Consider the following 16,075-nt stretch of genomic DNA (forward strand, 5'->3'; position numbering starts at 1 on the left):
ACTAGGTCTGGTGTTGGTCAGACAGTGAGTCAGGGACTATGATTAGATCGTGTTCAAGACAAACAAAACCGTGACCTTTACTGTTGCCACGGTGACAGTACTGCCAGGCAGGCCAGAACATTACACACTGCTCTGATGGATGGACAGAGTGATGAGAGGAGAGAGGGCAATAGGATGAGAGCAGGAAGATGGGCAAGGGAAAAGAGAGATGAGAGGAGAAAGGGAGAAGACGATCAGAGAGGATCAGAATAAAAGGAAAAAGAGGTAGTGATGGATGTAACAGATGAGGGAGAAAGGGATGAAAAGAGGAGAGAAGGACAGGGGTGTAGAGAAAGGATAGGCCATCCATGAAGAGTCTTGAGGGCGAGGCGTTGGTTGGTTTTTATACCTTGGTGATGAAGACGCTGGTGATGCTCTCGGAGTTGTCTCCCTCTGGGTTGGGCGGTCCCAGAAGCTGCTCCCCCTCCCCCTTCTCAAAGCTGTATAGGAACGCTGGATTCAGGATGTGCTGCAACACCTGGGACAGAAAGAGACAGGTTGTAATAACAGATCCACACTTAAAGAAGAGAACTTCTCTAACGGGTGTGGTCTTTTTTAAAGGTCTATAGAGGAGATAAGAGCAGGAATGTCAGTTAAATAAAATTCCACGTTGTTTAAAAAACAATGTACATTTACATTGTCTGCTAAATGACCAATCTGATCAAGAGCGACTTAGTCAAATCTTTCAATCAAAAATAAATCAATAAAAAGTACAACTTAATCATTTAAACTCCTCACAATAACAAGAGCATATATCAATGGTAGACATTGAAGACAAAGGAATGATTAAGCAGTCAGCAGCAGAATAACTGAGCATTTATAGGTACCATCCTAATGAACTAGTCTCCACCCTATACATCATCCTCTAGGCAGGACATATTTTAATAGAGGCATCATGTGGCAGCATATGCTCCAACGCTGCCATTAACACACACAGGAACAGATAATAGAGGGAGAGGAAATGCGTAGCGCCACACTCTCTTATTTGGTCTCATATGTTCCCATTCATTTAGAGTGTCTGTGATATCAATCATACAGACGTCGCCCAACATTACTTTATTGCCATTAGATGATTAGTGTCCTTCTACAGCGCGTGTGTGTCTCGCTCTCTCTCTAGCGGAGACATTAGCATTATCTATTAAAGCAGAGGCAGTGCCTGTGGCTGAACCAGAGAGAGAGAGAGTGTGAGAGATATGCATTATGTTAAATCGTCCAGATGTTAGGCTAGGGGAGGAGGACTACTAGAAAGAACAGCCGTTTGTTAGCAACAGTGGTCCTAATATTTCACCATATGAGAATAGGCCTCCATTCTGCATCCCAAATAGCACCATTTTCCCTATATAGTGCACTACTTTTGACCAGAGCCCTATGGACCCTGGTAAAAGTAGTGTGCTATAAAGGGAATAGAGTGCCAGTTGAGACGCATCCTGTGAGTGTGGAGGTCCTGGCTGCTCTCTCAGTTAAGGTGAAATATCCAGACCCCATCTGCCTAGTGCTATTGCACAGCACACCCTTTCTCCCTATAGAGCCTTGTTTTCAGGAAAATGCTTAAGACTATGATTCACAGTAGAGATATGGGCGATATGGACAAACATCCATATTGGATAAATTGCCTGAATTGATGCAAGAACGAAAAATAGAACGATAGGTTTATAACATTAATGTGCACTTCAGCTTTTTAGTTAATAACACTTTCAACTACTTCTAGTAATTTGATGGTTGTGGCCACCAGTTGTACCATTAACAATCACCCATATTAGCAAACCTCATTCATGTCAAACTTTACAGTTCTCTAGTACAGACTACTTATTGTAATGAACGATATCAGAAAAATGCATGCGATAAGTCATTGGCGTGTCAATGTTGATCAGTTTATCGTCCCAGCTCTAAACACACACAGGCATAAGAACACACACTCAAGCACTAGCACACACACACACAGACAGCATCTGCTCTTCGCTAGAGAACAATTAAGAGGATGACTATATGAGCAGCATAATTCATCAGGGGGAGAACTGGCGCTGCACCGCTGAAATTAAAAAACTCTGCAGTTCAGCAGGGAACACTCACGAGTTTGTGAAGAATATAGCCATTGAATTACAGATTTTTTGCTTTTAATATAATGGTCTTTCACCATATATTTGTGGGTGCGAGTGAATGCATTTGAGGGGATGCTGTGTTCCCATATACATCTCTGTGTGTGTGTGTGTGAAAGAGTGCGATAGCGAGAATGGGTTGGTTACCTTGGCTTTGAGCTCATCGTTGAAGTGTGGGTCGTTGAACTCTACGAAGCGGAAGAAGAGGGCTCGTTTGTGAGCGATGCTGTAGTTCTTAGGGATCTCCTCCTCCATGTAGTCCTTTAGGAAGGTCATGTTGCACAGGAAACGGCCCGTGAACGCCCTCAGCAGCTGGAACAGCAGCTCGATCTCATTGAAGTTTCGTCTGGGGGGGGGCAAGGAGTACAAGTACAAATCCTTTGATTTTTGTAGAAGTCATACATCAATGTCTGAAGATTTACATGAAAGCTCGAGGTTGCACAGTCAAGGATGCATATTGACAGTGGTAGTGCAACTGATGCATATTTGCAGTAGCTGAGCAGGCATTAAGCCAGCACTATCATGGCGTGTGTGTGAGGTACATACTTGCAGTAGCTGAGCAGGCAGTAGGCCAGCAGCTTGGGCTCCTTCCAGTTGATGGCGGCCATGTTGTCTTTGCGGTGTCGTTCCTGGAAGGCCTCGCTGACCCAGACCCGTCTAAGCTGGCTGACCAGAGAGTGCTGGCCCGCCAACCAGCCCTCCTCATTCTTTACTATGATGCTGATAATCTGAGGAGTGAAAGACGGGAGAGAGAACAGTAGACTCAGGTGTGAGAAGGTATAACAAATTCACTCTGTTGGAAAACATTTGATAAGTGTAAGTAGGGCAGTGATGAAATTTCATCAGCCGGTGATCATCTAGAAAATAACTGTCAGTCTCACAGTTAATTAACAAACATTTAGCATATCCTGGCCTCCACATTGCCTACAAGCCACTGATGCAGACCTTAAGAACATACATTTTAAAAAGTCTAATAAATCCATGTAATATATGCTAAACTTCACAATAAATCAGCTCTAAAGAAACATGATAAGTAAATGTAGTCTATTTCAGAATAGCATACTCTGAGTTGTCCTTATGTTAGGCCCTGTTCTGGCTATGCCATATGGCCGTGGGCTACACTAGCTCAGATATTTGATATTATATATATTCTGTGGCATTATTTTATAGTATGAAGAATACAATTGAACAAAGCTGAAAAAAATAAAGGATATTTTCTCCAAACGATTTGAAGGAGTGCGCACATGCAGCTATTCTGTGTTGAGCCGTTAACAAAGAAATAGGTATTCCTATATGCTTAATTTAGAGTTATTAATGTAAGTATTAATGAATGTTCTACAAAGGTTAGGCTATATGTTTAATGCATTGTAAGGCTGCATGATGCGAGTCTAATGATGATTTGAAAAAAGTAGCTTGAAAAGGCATGAGCTCTGCTTAGTTTTTTTGCGCAAGCTATACACACACTTCATCGGTCACTCATTCACAATTTGACAAGCACTTGATAATGCCTCAAATTTCCCGGCAGCATCCCCTTTGTATGGCCATAATGCCCCCCCAAAATTCCATGCCGTTTGCAGCCCTTCTCCCTAAATGCTTCCCGCTCCAAAGCCCTTCTCATCTCACTCACATGGCTCTCCATCACGTGATCTGGTCTTTCTCACAGGCTACAAGTGAAGACAGACACATCGGGGACGCAACTGCACGTGTCCTTATCCAATTCTGAGGTGCATGTTGAAGATATTGGAAGAACTGTCCACATTTACTTTTTCAGCCAACAAGAGGAGTAGGCATAACGAACAGCAAAAGCACTAGCCTATGTCATACTATCCCCCATAGTACAAAGGTCGACCTATTCTATTCGAGAAATAAATATTCCAAACATAGTCTGGGACAGTTGTGGGATGCGAAAGACCCAAATTAGTACAACCACTAGCATCAAAAAAACTTTTTTACGCAATGTGGCTGACGCAACAGATCAGAACGTTTGGCCAAAAATGCTGATAGCCTAATAGTTTATTTCTTCACATCATAAGCGCAGCAATGCGCACACAGCAGTAGGTTATAAGTGTGAATGTTCCATTAGCAGGAAAACACCATTATCAAAAGTGGCCAGAAATGGGATTATGCATGTAATGCTTTTATTATAAAAAAAAGGTGCATTTATGGTGAAAATGAACTTACCCAACTTGAAACTCACGTGCTGCATATGTATATGTGCCAGTTAGGCTCTACAATCCTTATAAAGCGGATAATGTGCTTAAATTTAAAGAAGTTATTTGGCCACTGTAGTTGTGATAGAAACCTTACCAAAACATATAGGCCTATGGGACCTACATGAGGTGTGCGACTATGATATGAAGGTATACATTGTTTCTTGCCTGCGCTGGGCATCATTCACAAGTGATAGTGTGATGGGTGACAATATTAGCCTATTATTGATTTCATCTTGTCTTTACAAAGAGTAAATAATAAATGTGTGAAATTTGTTTTGATTTATAATGGACCATTATCATGCGCCTGTCTTGAAACGGGCAGCGGGGGAAAATACATGTCAGCTATGCACTTAAAAAGCAAATGGAGGATGCTTTTCCTGTGGTAAATGTTCATGCCAGCCATATAGGCTATACTCATTTTGTAAATATAAGCAATGTGCTTAATATTAGGAAAGTTGAAAAATAAATATAGTAGCCTATAGAAAGCTGATGTTTTAGTAGAGGCCATCACTCTTTTTTCTTAAGCAATTGCATAGCCTATTGAAATGGTGCCCAACATGCACTCATGGGCTCATGAAGTGTTTGATTAGATTTTCAAAGGCATTTGCATTGATGTCAGAGTGACTAGAGGGACAATAGAGTGCTGAGTACCAGGCAGTTACCCAGTTTGGTAGACTACTAATGACCAGCAGCAGCATCAAAGCTTGGAGAAGCTTAATTACTGTGACTAAACGGTCACATGGAATTTGACTGCCTTCATGACTCGTGATCGTATTACCGCCACACCGGCGGTCACAACAGCCCTAGACGTAAGCAACATGGCTGAAACTAGCCTGTCAGCAGTAGATTAGCATGAAGTGTCATGGGGTAAAGAATGTGTGTGTGTGCGTGTAATGGAGTGCACTCGTGTCCAAAGCTGTGCATCTGTGTGCGTCCTCACTCACCTTGATGGCCTGGAACTGCAGGTCAAGCCGGGCTGTGTTGGTGGAGGGGGACCCAGGTCTAGCGGTGGCTGCGGTACCAGCAGGGACCAGCAGGGGGGCGAAGCGGCTCGGGTTGGAGGCTAGCACGTCCCTCAGGGGCTTGGCTTCTTTATGCTTCAGGAAACTCTGGAGCACAACAGTGGAGAGGGGATTAAGAGAATGGGAAATATAACATTAATTTCTTACAGAGATCCATAGAGCAAACCAGCTTAATGAGAACACCCAGAGCAAAATGTTTGCAGCCAAAACGGCACTTGTATTTGGCAATTGTTTTCACACAGGGATTCCTTGACACAGTTAAAACCCGGTAGTGAGACAATGTGCCTGAGGCTCTTAGGCAGGAGGGCATTTGTCTCACCATGAACATGCGGCTCCACTGTGGGTCATTGAGTGTGGCCTCCATCATGAACAGCTCTACGGTCTGGGACGGGTGACGCGTCAGGAACTTGATCAGGGGCTCCCTGAACGGACTGCCAGCCTGGGGGGGGGGCAATAAGTTAACCATGTCCATGACAATCTAAAAAAGTGTTCTTTAAATGGACTGAAAAAGAAGTGGAAGGGAACTATAATTCAGGGGTAGATGGAGAGGTGGAATGAAGAGATTAGAGGGAGAGAAAAGGAGAGAGGAGTGGAAGGATGGAGAGAATTGAGGCGAGAGACGTGCCTAGTACCTCTATAAGCATGGCCCGCTCGGTCTTCATGACCACTTCCAGCAGAGGTTTGACCAGAGTCTGAGGAGCTGCTGGGATCAGGTGGAACAGGTTGATAATGGCCGAACATATCTTCATCTCCTAGAGAGGGAGAGGACAAGAGGGAGAGAGGGAAAGTGGAGGTGAGAAAATAAAATAGTATTAAGTCATCTTTACCAACATCTTGAACAGACATCTTGATTTTGCACTAACTGTAGAGATACACTAGCCCAATACCAAATGGACCCCTTAGTCCGGCCTAATCCCTAGACACTTTTTGAGATCTGAGAGGATTGGCTAGAGCTCCACGAATACTTAGGGAGTAGGGGCCAATTTGGAACTGCGCGACAGGGCATTTCTAAGGGAAAACAGCTTCAGGGGATGAGGAAGTGATGTCACTAGTTGGGGAGTGGTGATTGGTTGTTTTGGAATATGGATGAGAGGGGTTGAGAGTACCATCTACAACTTGCTGACTTCAATGATGATTGATCTCTATGACATTACTATTAGTGACTCTTATATGACGTTAAAATGAAAATGGGGTCATAAACTGAGTTGGTATAAAATGTCACAGAACATTTTGATACGGTATAGCACCAGGTAAGGTTAATGTTAAGCAACCAAACACAACAGACAATACAATTCACCAGCACTACCACAACACTATGGGGGGGGGGGCAACATTGGACCCAGTCTCACCTCAACGCCCTCCAATGCAGGCTGTGCCGGAACGGAATGGGAGAGAATGGAAAGAGTCAGCAAAGCAGTGTGTGCATGAAGGATGGAATGGAGTGGAATGAGTGTGTGTGTGCAAATATTCAGACAGTGGCAAAGACCTGAGAAATCTCAAACATTTTCATACTGAACAGGGGAGAAAAAAACAGGACAATTGGTTAAACAAACTGGTATAGTTGTGCTTCTTCCTTATCACTCTATCCACTCTCTACCCCTCCTTAACCCCCCCCCACTCTCCTCGTCATCCCTCTTATCCCTCCCTGCCCCCCCCCCCTCCTCCTCCTCATCCCCTCTCTCCCTGTTCTCCTGTGCGGTTGACCTGGTGGTCCCTGCCTCATTGTCAGTGGCAGCCCTCAAAGAGAAGAGTAGTGGCAGGCGAACAGAGGGCCAATTTACATCTCATTACCACTACGTTTGAGGAGCGCAGAGAGAGGAAGAGAAAAGAAAAGCAGGAAATAATGGATGCTATTTCTGCGGAGGCTGACGGTGGACGGTGCATCTCTCCCCCCTGCAACACCTCTTCTTCCCCTTTACAAGGTTATCTGTCAGAGATAACGAGTGGAGAGACGGTGGCTGGGCTGCTGGCTCTGCGCTCTGGCTGGCGCCTAATTAATCATTGATTGTAATATGGCCACTCACTTCTCATCTGGAGCAGGCCTCACTGAGGAGCTGTCAGGGTGCATGTGTGTTAAGTCATCTTCCTATGTGTTCATACTCACACTGCCATCGCTGCGCTGGCCTCCCTTGTGAGTTATGACTACCACCTCCATCCACTTCCTAAGGTGTTGCTGAGAGAGAGAGATGAATCAGATATTTAATCATTAATTTATTCAAATGGATGACTACCTCCTTGATGCGTTAATAGCGACTTAATAAATAATGTTTAGCCCAAACTCAGCAGCCTTCCTTCTTTACCATCATCTGGTCACAGAACTTGTCGTTGAAGGAGTTGGGGAAGAGGCGTGTGACTGAGGTGAGGCGGTTGACCACGTTGAGGGTCAGACTGCGGTAGTCCCCCAGCATCATCAACAGAGGGCGCATGTGGGTGTGGATCTGGTCCACCTCGATGGTGGCCCCTTCCAGGAACTGGGAGACAGAACAAAGAGAAAAAAATACATTCCTTTAACCATAATCATTTTTCAATTCAGGTCATTCTCAGCATGAATCATGGCTTATTCTCACCAACTTTATTTCTGTCTCTCAACCCAAGAGCCCAGGAAAACAGCTCTGGATGATCCAGTGCCTGAGAGAAAGGCCGCAACAATAAGGCCAGGGCCAGTCACACACACAGGGATGATGCATGGCAGCCACATTAATTCTCCCCTCTTTGCTCAGAACAAACACTCCATCCTGTATCGACCGCTCCCTGGCAACGCTCATTAGTGTTAGGCCAGGAAAGACAGCGTGAGAGGAGGCGAGAATGAGAGGAGAGAATGGAGGGAGAAATGATTGTTGGATGGAAGGAGAGATGAAGGTGTTGATAGGTAGATTGAGGGTATGAAGGCTCGAGGTCAGTGTTGCATTGAGGAAGAGGCACATGTAGAAGAAATTCAATGATTTTGTGATGGAGGGAGAAAAAAGGTGTGCAATGAGGGGATCAAGAAAGAGAAATAAGAAAGGGATGAATGAGGTGATGAGGATAAAAAAAGGGAAGGGAGGATACCTAGTAAGTTGCACAACTGAATGCCTTCGACCAAAATATGTCCTCCGTATTTAACCCAAACCCTCTGAATCAGAGAGGTGCGGGGGGCTGCCTTAAAATCCACATCGTCAGCCCAGGAGCAGTTGTTGGGGCTGACTGCCTTGCTCAAGGGCAGAACAGCAGATTGTTACACCTTGCCGGCTTAGGAAATTGAACCATGACCTTTCTGTTACTAGCCCAAGGCTCTTAACGGCTAGGCTACCTGGGACGTGTGTAATATACTAACCTTCCTCATACAGGCCTCTCCTGCCTCCTGCAGTTCAGAGTTGGTAGAGTTGAGGGCTTTGAACAGTGCAGCAATGATCTTCTCTCTGGACTGAGGCAGGTAGTTACAAGCTGCCAGGGCATCTATGCAGACAGAACAACTGTCAATTTACTGCTTTATAAAAGACAAAATGTTGGATTAACACATTTGTTTTGAGATGCTGTGGAATAGTAGATGAACAAAGCAGAATTAGAAAGAATGTTGTTCCCATTTTGTCGAATTGATTGTGATATACGTGTTTGTTCTACATGTTGAATGGCAGAATTATTTGGAGTCCTTCAGTGTAGTAAGTACTCAGACTCCTGTCATGTACTCACTAAGGGCAGCGATGCGCAGGGGAACCAGAGAGGGCAGGCTCTTATAGCAGGGCAGTTTCATCAGAGCAGCGTCCTCAGCCTCACACAGGTTCAACAGCTTGAGAAAGAGCAAGAAAGAAATGTAATCAATACGGATCAATAGGGGATGGAAATACAGAGTCAACTCAGTACATTGTTAACTCAATAGGGCAAATTGTTTTCAACAGTTTGTGATAATTATTGGATAGACCACTTTTAAGGTATTAAAACAAAACCTATGATAAACGTTTGACTTTGTGATAAACTATTCCTTTCAGTCCGTTGCCATGGTTATGCCCATGACCTCTCACCTCTGTGTAGAAGACCTTGTGCTCCATGACGTTGAGGTCCATGGTAAAGAGGCGTGGCTGCAGGGTAGTGCAGAAGGTATTGCCCTCCATCAGGCCGATCTGGGCGTTGGCCGGCTGGTGACGCAGCAGGTGTTTCTTAGGGGGAATCATGTCCTGTAACACCTGTGGGTGGGAGGGGTTATAACAGGTTATAGATCAACAGGTGCTTCTTGGGTCACGTTCTGTAACACCTGGACCTTTGTCCCAATATCTGTAGCATGTCTAGAGCAAGGACCATATCTACCACTGCCTAACAGTCACCAATTTATGAGCTATGAAAAATCCTGTTTTACCCATTCAATTTCTATGATGGTGAATGCATACATACACACGATAACATACGCAAACGTACACATGGATTTTGTGTTGTAGATATTTGGTAGTAGAGTAGAGGCCTGATGACACACAGTACATGGTGAATTCTATAATTAAAGTATTGTAATGTTTTTTTAAATTGTATAACTGCCTTAATTCTGCCGGACCCCAGGAAGAGTAGCCTTGGCAGCAGCTAATGAGGATCCATAATAAATACAAAATGTGCCACAAAACCCTGGTACGGCATCTTAGACCCACCTCTTTGTGCGGCTCCATGATGATGGTGACACTCTTCCCGGTGACCTGAGCTAGCACCTGCAGGGAGTGCATGGCCTGCTTCCTGACTGTGGAGTTGGGGGAGGTGACCTCTCTCACCAGGTCATGGGTGACCATGTGGAAGGACTTGTCCTGAGCAGCCAGCAGCTCCTCAGTCTTCTCCTCATCCTTCAGAGGGGTGGCACAACGAACCAGGAGCTGCTCCAGAGTGGTCTTGGCCATGGCTACTGCACCATTAGACACCTGGAGGTTAAACGTGATATATTTAACTATTGTTTTTACCCTCCCCGTAAACACATTTTTCTTTGATTTGATTGTTTTAACCCTGTGTGTCAACACACATCAGACAACTAGTGTCTGCAACAGTTGGTTAACACAGGTAACTGTACCTCTCCAGTGAGGTCCATCATGACGAAGAGCAGAGCCTTGAGGAAGGTGAGTTGGTTCTGCAAGACCCAGATGAGAGGTAGTCTCTCCATCAGGAACTTAATGGACACCACCCCGCCCAGCTTGGCGTACCAGGCCTGCTCATAGCAGCATGCACACAGACGCTCCACGATGTAGGAGAACAGAGGCAGCTGGCACGCCTGGGGACGGAGACGAGAAGGGAGATGAGGGGGGATAGAAAGATTAGCAGAATGAACTCATCGCAAGCACTTATTCACAGACAAAATTGAAAACAATTACAGTAATCAAGACTTCACATCCTACTTAAAACATATCCATTTTTAGAAATCACCACCAACAAGCATTAAAGTGATGCAATCCCACTGGTAAACCCCCAAGCCCCCTTTCTCTCACCCTCTCCTTGGACCCCAGGATGATGGAGGCTACGTCGAAGATAACAGCCAGAGCCACCTCTCCTATTTTACACAGCTCCTTTTCCTCGTAGGCCATGCAGATGGCGATGGCGTCGATCAGAACCAGCGGATCCATGCCCTTAGAACCGTTCTCCTCACTGTGGAACATAGCTGTGTTGGGCTGGCTGCCCAACTGGTAGCACTGCAGCAAGAACGGACCTGGGGGTGGGGGAGACCAACACAACAACCATGAGGAGCATAGAAAAAGGAGGGGAAAATAGTGAGAGAATGAGATACCGAAGGAGAGAGACAAAGAGCTGGAGAGCTTCCAGCCAAATGAGAGAAAAGAAGAAGGGTGGAGAGACGGTCAAGTCCAAAATGCAAGTGGTACAAAAACACAGGACGAGAAAGATTAATTCTCTCACCACACTGCTGAGCGACGGCCACCATGGTGTAGTGTCTGATGAGGCTGGCCACAAAGGGCAGAGCGCTGGGGCGGAGGTCCTTAATGACAGCAGACATGAATGCACCGGTCAGTGCCTGTTCAAAAGTCCTGCGGGCCGGCGTGTCCTGGGCCTTGTAGCGGTGGGAGATGATCACACTAGGGATCCACTTCTCTGTGAAACTGGACACACCGCAAAACACACTAAATGAACATGCCGCCATAGGACATTCAATAGACAAAAGCAAAGGACAAAACACTCCCATTAACATTTTCCTCAGTGTTTCCCCTAGGATTTTTTTCAGGAGGGGAGAGTTGGTGGCGGAGCTGCTGAATGCATATACGGGAAACGCTGGATGATATGACAAAACTGTAATGCATCATTTACAGGGCCTGTCACATGTTTTTATCCAGCGGTAAATGTCTCTGGGTAAATCATCTGTTGTGTCTGCCAGTGCCTAATAACCCTGAGGACCGACAGAGACTGTCTTTGTGCCTGACTGGTTGGTATGTGCCTCTCTGTCCCCCCCCCCGACTCTCTCACAAGGCTGTGTTGTTATTTAGCCCTGCTGAAGGGGACGGGTTGGTGTGTGTTATTTAGCCCTGCTGAAGGAGACGGGTTGGTGTGTGTTATTTAGCCCTGCTGAAGGGGACGGGTTGGTGTGTGTTATTTAGCCCTGCTGAAGGGGACGGGTTGGTGTGTGTTATTTAGCCCTGCTGAAGGGGACGGGTTGGTGTGTGTTATTTAGCCCTGCTGAAGGGGACGGGTTGGTGTGTGTTATTTAGCCCTGCTGAAGGGGACGGGTTGGTGTGTGTTATTTAGCCCTGCTGAAGGGGACGGGTTGGTGTGTGTTATTTAGCCCTGCTGAAGGGGACGGGTTGGTGTGTGTTATTTAGCCCTGCTGAAGGGGACGGGTTGGTGTGTGTTATTTAGCCCTGCTGAAGGGGACGGGTTGGTGTGTGTTATTTAGCCCTGCTGAAGGGGACGGGTTGGTGTGATTGAGAGGCTGTTTTCTCCATGCTTGAGCTTATGTTTTATAATGCCAGATGCCATGGCTACCCCTGATGGATTGCTCCATTTCATTATCACCATTTAAAATACTTTTGCTTTAGGAGAGGGAGAGGCTGAGAGGGGAGAAGATGAGGGAGGGAGGAATTTAGGGGAGGGGGGGGCAGTTAGACAGACTGCCAGATCAATTTCTGTTCATTTACAGCCCCGGCCACTCAGATGGAGCTCCATTCTCACTTCTTGGCATTTGGTGATATTAAAGAAAAGCTGATGCTGTTCACTGAAAGGCCCTTTTCACGGTGACCAACCGGTAAAACAGACAGAGAATGAGGGGGCGAGAGAGAGAACAGAAGTCATGAATCAAAACATCTGACAGAGGTGGGGGGGCTGTGTGTGTGTGGAGCAGGGAGGAGCGTAAACAGAGAGGGGAAAGTCAATTAGCCCCTGGTGAGGATCAATGATAGTAATGAGACCCACTCTCCCCTCCGTCTCTCTCTGCCGAAGCATCTTTCAGTAATCAGCAGCTGTAACACTTGACAGAGCTGATGAAGCAGCTTGACACGTGATGGAAGATATGAGAGAGAGGAGGGGCAAAGTGGAAGGGAGGGATGGAGAGGGGTATATATGGAGATTAATTAGGGCAGAGGGAGAAAGACCTCAAGTCATATGGGGTTAAGGGTGTGTGTAGTCTTACTTGGGGTGAGCAAGTAGCTGGTACAGGGCGTGTTTGTTGTCGTCCAGGCTTGTCATGGCAACCAGGAAACACTTGATGACCTCCCAGGCCTGTCGTCTGTAGTACGGCTCCGTGTTGGCACTCTTTAGACAATCCAGAGCAGTCTCTATAGCCTGCAGGGGAAACAGACACAGAGAGACGTTTACCTTCCAACATCCATACAGACAAGGCCTCAAAATAAGATCCTACAGTAAATCATTTAATTGACCATGGTGGATTCATAAGATGAAAGAGCTGTTTTTTGTCAACTTACAAAGGACACTTGACAAGCAGTAAAACCAAACGTAAATGTTCAACACTAGTGCTGAGCGAATAGTGCTTTTTGAAGACAGTTCGGTCTGATAATTTTTTAAATAGTCATGGTTTTCAATTTCGATTGTTGTTTTCTTTACATGAAATGCATTGTGTGGCTTGAATGCTGTAAAAGCATCAAACAATGAATAAAAGCCTCATGATGGTAGTGACTGTCCATTACTGCTTATCACTTAATAACCATCATTTATTCACATTACTTAGGGCCTACTTTAAGCAAATATTTCAGTTATGTATATTAAATGGTTTTGTGATGATATTATTTCATTCCAAGTCATCATCTCTATAGAGCTGCTGCCTACGTTGTCTGACAAAAATCACAATTTTAGTAGTTCTTCAAAGTAAATAAGGCATACTTTAATGACTGCTGAATACCAACTATCAAATCACTTCGATCCTTTATTTTCAGGTAGAGATACCTCGAAACAGCTTTCTATCCCTCTCTATCACACATTGTTCTGTCTCTTCTCTCAGGGTCTGCCTGACACTACTATAACAGGCGTTAAAGAAACACAGACCGGTACGCAGTGGATTATGGTCATTGTAGTTTCAGGTTCTGAGTGAAACTATGTAGCATTTTGTCCTGTTGGAAACTACAACTCCCTAGTACAGATTTATCGCTATAGAAACTACGCAATGTGCGCATTGAGCTTACAGGAAAAACCAGAAGGAAATGGAATTCAAATAATTGAACTGATGTTCATCAATTAGTTGTTTAAAAACAAAAATATAACTAACATTTCAGTTAGTCGCTCAGCATTTCTCAAAACTTCCCATGAAAACAACCCTTTGAACCAAGTTAACAAATGTAATATAATTAATTGAAAGTTAAAATAATCTGAGTAGAACAATAAATACCCCACGACTCAAGACTAACATTTTCCCATGATTTGGTGCCCCCTCCACACAAAAATTGAAATCTGCATCACACAATAGAATACATTCAAGTCATCATCTTGTGAAAGTGATAAAGTAATTCACAATGCCTTATTAAGAAGGCGAATTGACTACAGAGATTGTATTCAATAAATAAGTTGTTACAGCTAACATGTCAAAGCAGGAATGAATGATTCTAAATAGTTTGATATGCAACCTAATTGCAGTGAATGTTTTTGGTATATCCAGAGATAGGTTTTGTTATATTTTACTGTCAAAATAGGGCTCCAGAACATTCCATTTTTTTTGCCTTAATCTTTATGTTCACTAACAGTATTAAATACTGTATAGGCCTAATTCAATATGTGCTAATTCACCACCTGAGGAAGTGGAAACTCAAAACACGTGGTCTGGATCGACAACTCTAAAAATAACACCGAACAGTAAACGCAATGTCCTAAAAAGAAACTTTGCAATGAGCCCTTGTGCACCTGCGATGGACAACACGCATTTCCCCATGCACTCCACAGATATCATGATCGTAAAACAGGGTGCTTTGGGCCAAGGTTATAGTAAACTAAAACAACAAGAAGAAAAAACACGAGTAAATGGAAATAAAATGAACAAACCCATTTGATAACATAAAACTTATAATCTTTGGCTCTAAACCAACTAAAATAAAAACTAATTATGAATTATGTTCAGTTGTAGTGTTTGTGTTTTCAAGCGCCTGAATCTGGCGGGTCAAATTGAGATTACCTTTAAAATTATGAAGTCAAATTCACGAGCAGCACCGCATATATTGGGCGTGTTTAAAAATGGTAAGGCTAAAGTAACCGACTGTAGACAAAAGTCAGGGAGCGAAGTCAGGGGAGGTGCATCTGCGACAGCCAAAAGTCAGACACTAATCTGGTTTTCCAACAGCAAGGCTCAGAACAACATGGCACTGTTGCCAAAGGTTCTTTATAATGTCAAAAATAAAATAAAAACATGTATTCCCATATCACACCCTCAAACCCTAATATTATGTGTTTACATTGTATAATCAATTAGTGAGAGACAGCCTAAAATATATATATTTGAATATATCCATTGTACACATAAATCAGTCACACCTGGGAGAATTTTTTAATTTGATCTAACCCTACCTCGCACAGACAAGTGACAGGGTCACAAAATATGACAAAATGGTTGCAGACTGGAGCCCTGTACCCTGTGTAGAATAACAACCCTACTGCACTCAGGCAGTGTGTTTAACTCACGCCTGAGATCGGCGCTATGCGTAACCTGTCATGGAGAAAGAAACTCTACACATGGTGCCGGGCCCGAGCCCAGCAGAAGCCATTTCAACTGCCAGATTATGATCTGACAAACCAATGCGGCCGGACACTTAAGAGGGAGAAAATGAACTAATTAACGCCACTCAGAGAAAGGAGCGAGGGAGAAAGAACAAGAGAGAAGGATGGTCTGTCTGGTGGAAGAGGAAGGAGAAGAGGAGGAGAGTGCATAATTGAATTCTACTGGCTTAGCCCTGTCAGCACATTAGGGCTACACTGCTACTGGCTGACATGCACTCATCCCATCTCAACAAAGTACATAGATATAAAGACAAAGACATTAGAAAGTGTTTTGAATAAAGAGAGACTCAGGCGCTTTAAATAGACAGAGTGTCTCACTTCAAAAGGAGGAGGCAGTGGAGAGAGAGGGGGCCGGCAGAGATAAAGAGGACGAGGGAAAGTGGGAGAAGAGAGCAGGCAAAGGGGATAGAGGGAGAAAATGAGTGAGAATGGAGGGCAATAGCAATGGTGTCTTTTTGTAGGCACTAACTCCGCCACGGCTCTTTGGTCAAAGCCTATGGGGAAATTAATACTTTCTCTTTTGGGGGGGGGGGGGTAAACACCAAAA

The 16,075-nt window shown here is 44.5% G+C and overlaps 1 protein-coding gene across 6 annotated transcripts in view; it reads right to left on the reverse strand.

The window, feature by feature from the left end:
• trrap (transformation/transcription domain-associated protein) overlaps positions 1-16,075 on the reverse strand; it is an 84,884-nt gene that overhangs the window by 55,532 nt on the left and 13,277 nt on the right. For 4 of the 6 annotated variants that reach the window (XM_020460934.2, XM_031804673.1, XM_031804672.1 and 1 more), the window contains exons 21-37: positions 12,944-13,095; positions 11,224-11,423; positions 10,800-11,017; positions 10,388-10,585; positions 9,981-10,241; positions 9,369-9,530; positions 9,040-9,136; positions 8,684-8,805; positions 7,671-7,841; positions 7,475-7,543; positions 6,720-6,740; positions 6,003-6,122; positions 5,690-5,809; positions 5,293-5,457; positions 2,682-2,863; positions 2,283-2,481; positions 389-517 (exon numbers count right to left, since the gene is read on the reverse strand). In XM_020460934.2, coding sequence (XP_020316523.1) covers positions 389-517; positions 2,283-2,481; positions 2,682-2,863; positions 5,293-5,457; positions 5,690-5,809; positions 6,003-6,122; positions 6,720-6,740; positions 7,475-7,543; positions 7,671-7,841; positions 8,684-8,805; positions 9,040-9,136; positions 9,369-9,530; positions 9,981-10,241; positions 10,388-10,585; positions 10,800-11,017; positions 11,224-11,423; positions 12,944-13,095 — 2,586 coding nt within the window. The remainder of the gene's footprint in view (positions 1-388; positions 518-2,282; positions 2,482-2,681; positions 2,864-5,292; positions 5,458-5,689; positions 5,810-6,002; positions 6,123-6,719; positions 6,741-7,474; positions 7,544-7,670; positions 7,842-8,683; positions 8,806-9,039; positions 9,137-9,368; positions 9,531-9,980; positions 10,242-10,387; positions 10,586-10,799; positions 11,018-11,223; positions 11,424-12,943; positions 13,096-16,075) is intronic. The other 2 variants (XM_031804676.1, XM_031804674.1) reach the window with 1 other exon arrangement.

This window comes from Oncorhynchus kisutch, linkage group LG25 (assembly GCF_002021735.2).
Source record: "Oncorhynchus kisutch isolate 150728-3 linkage group LG25, Okis_V2, whole genome shotgun sequence".
Taxonomy (NCBI): Eukaryota; Metazoa; Chordata; class Actinopteri; order Salmoniformes; family Salmonidae; genus Oncorhynchus; species Oncorhynchus kisutch.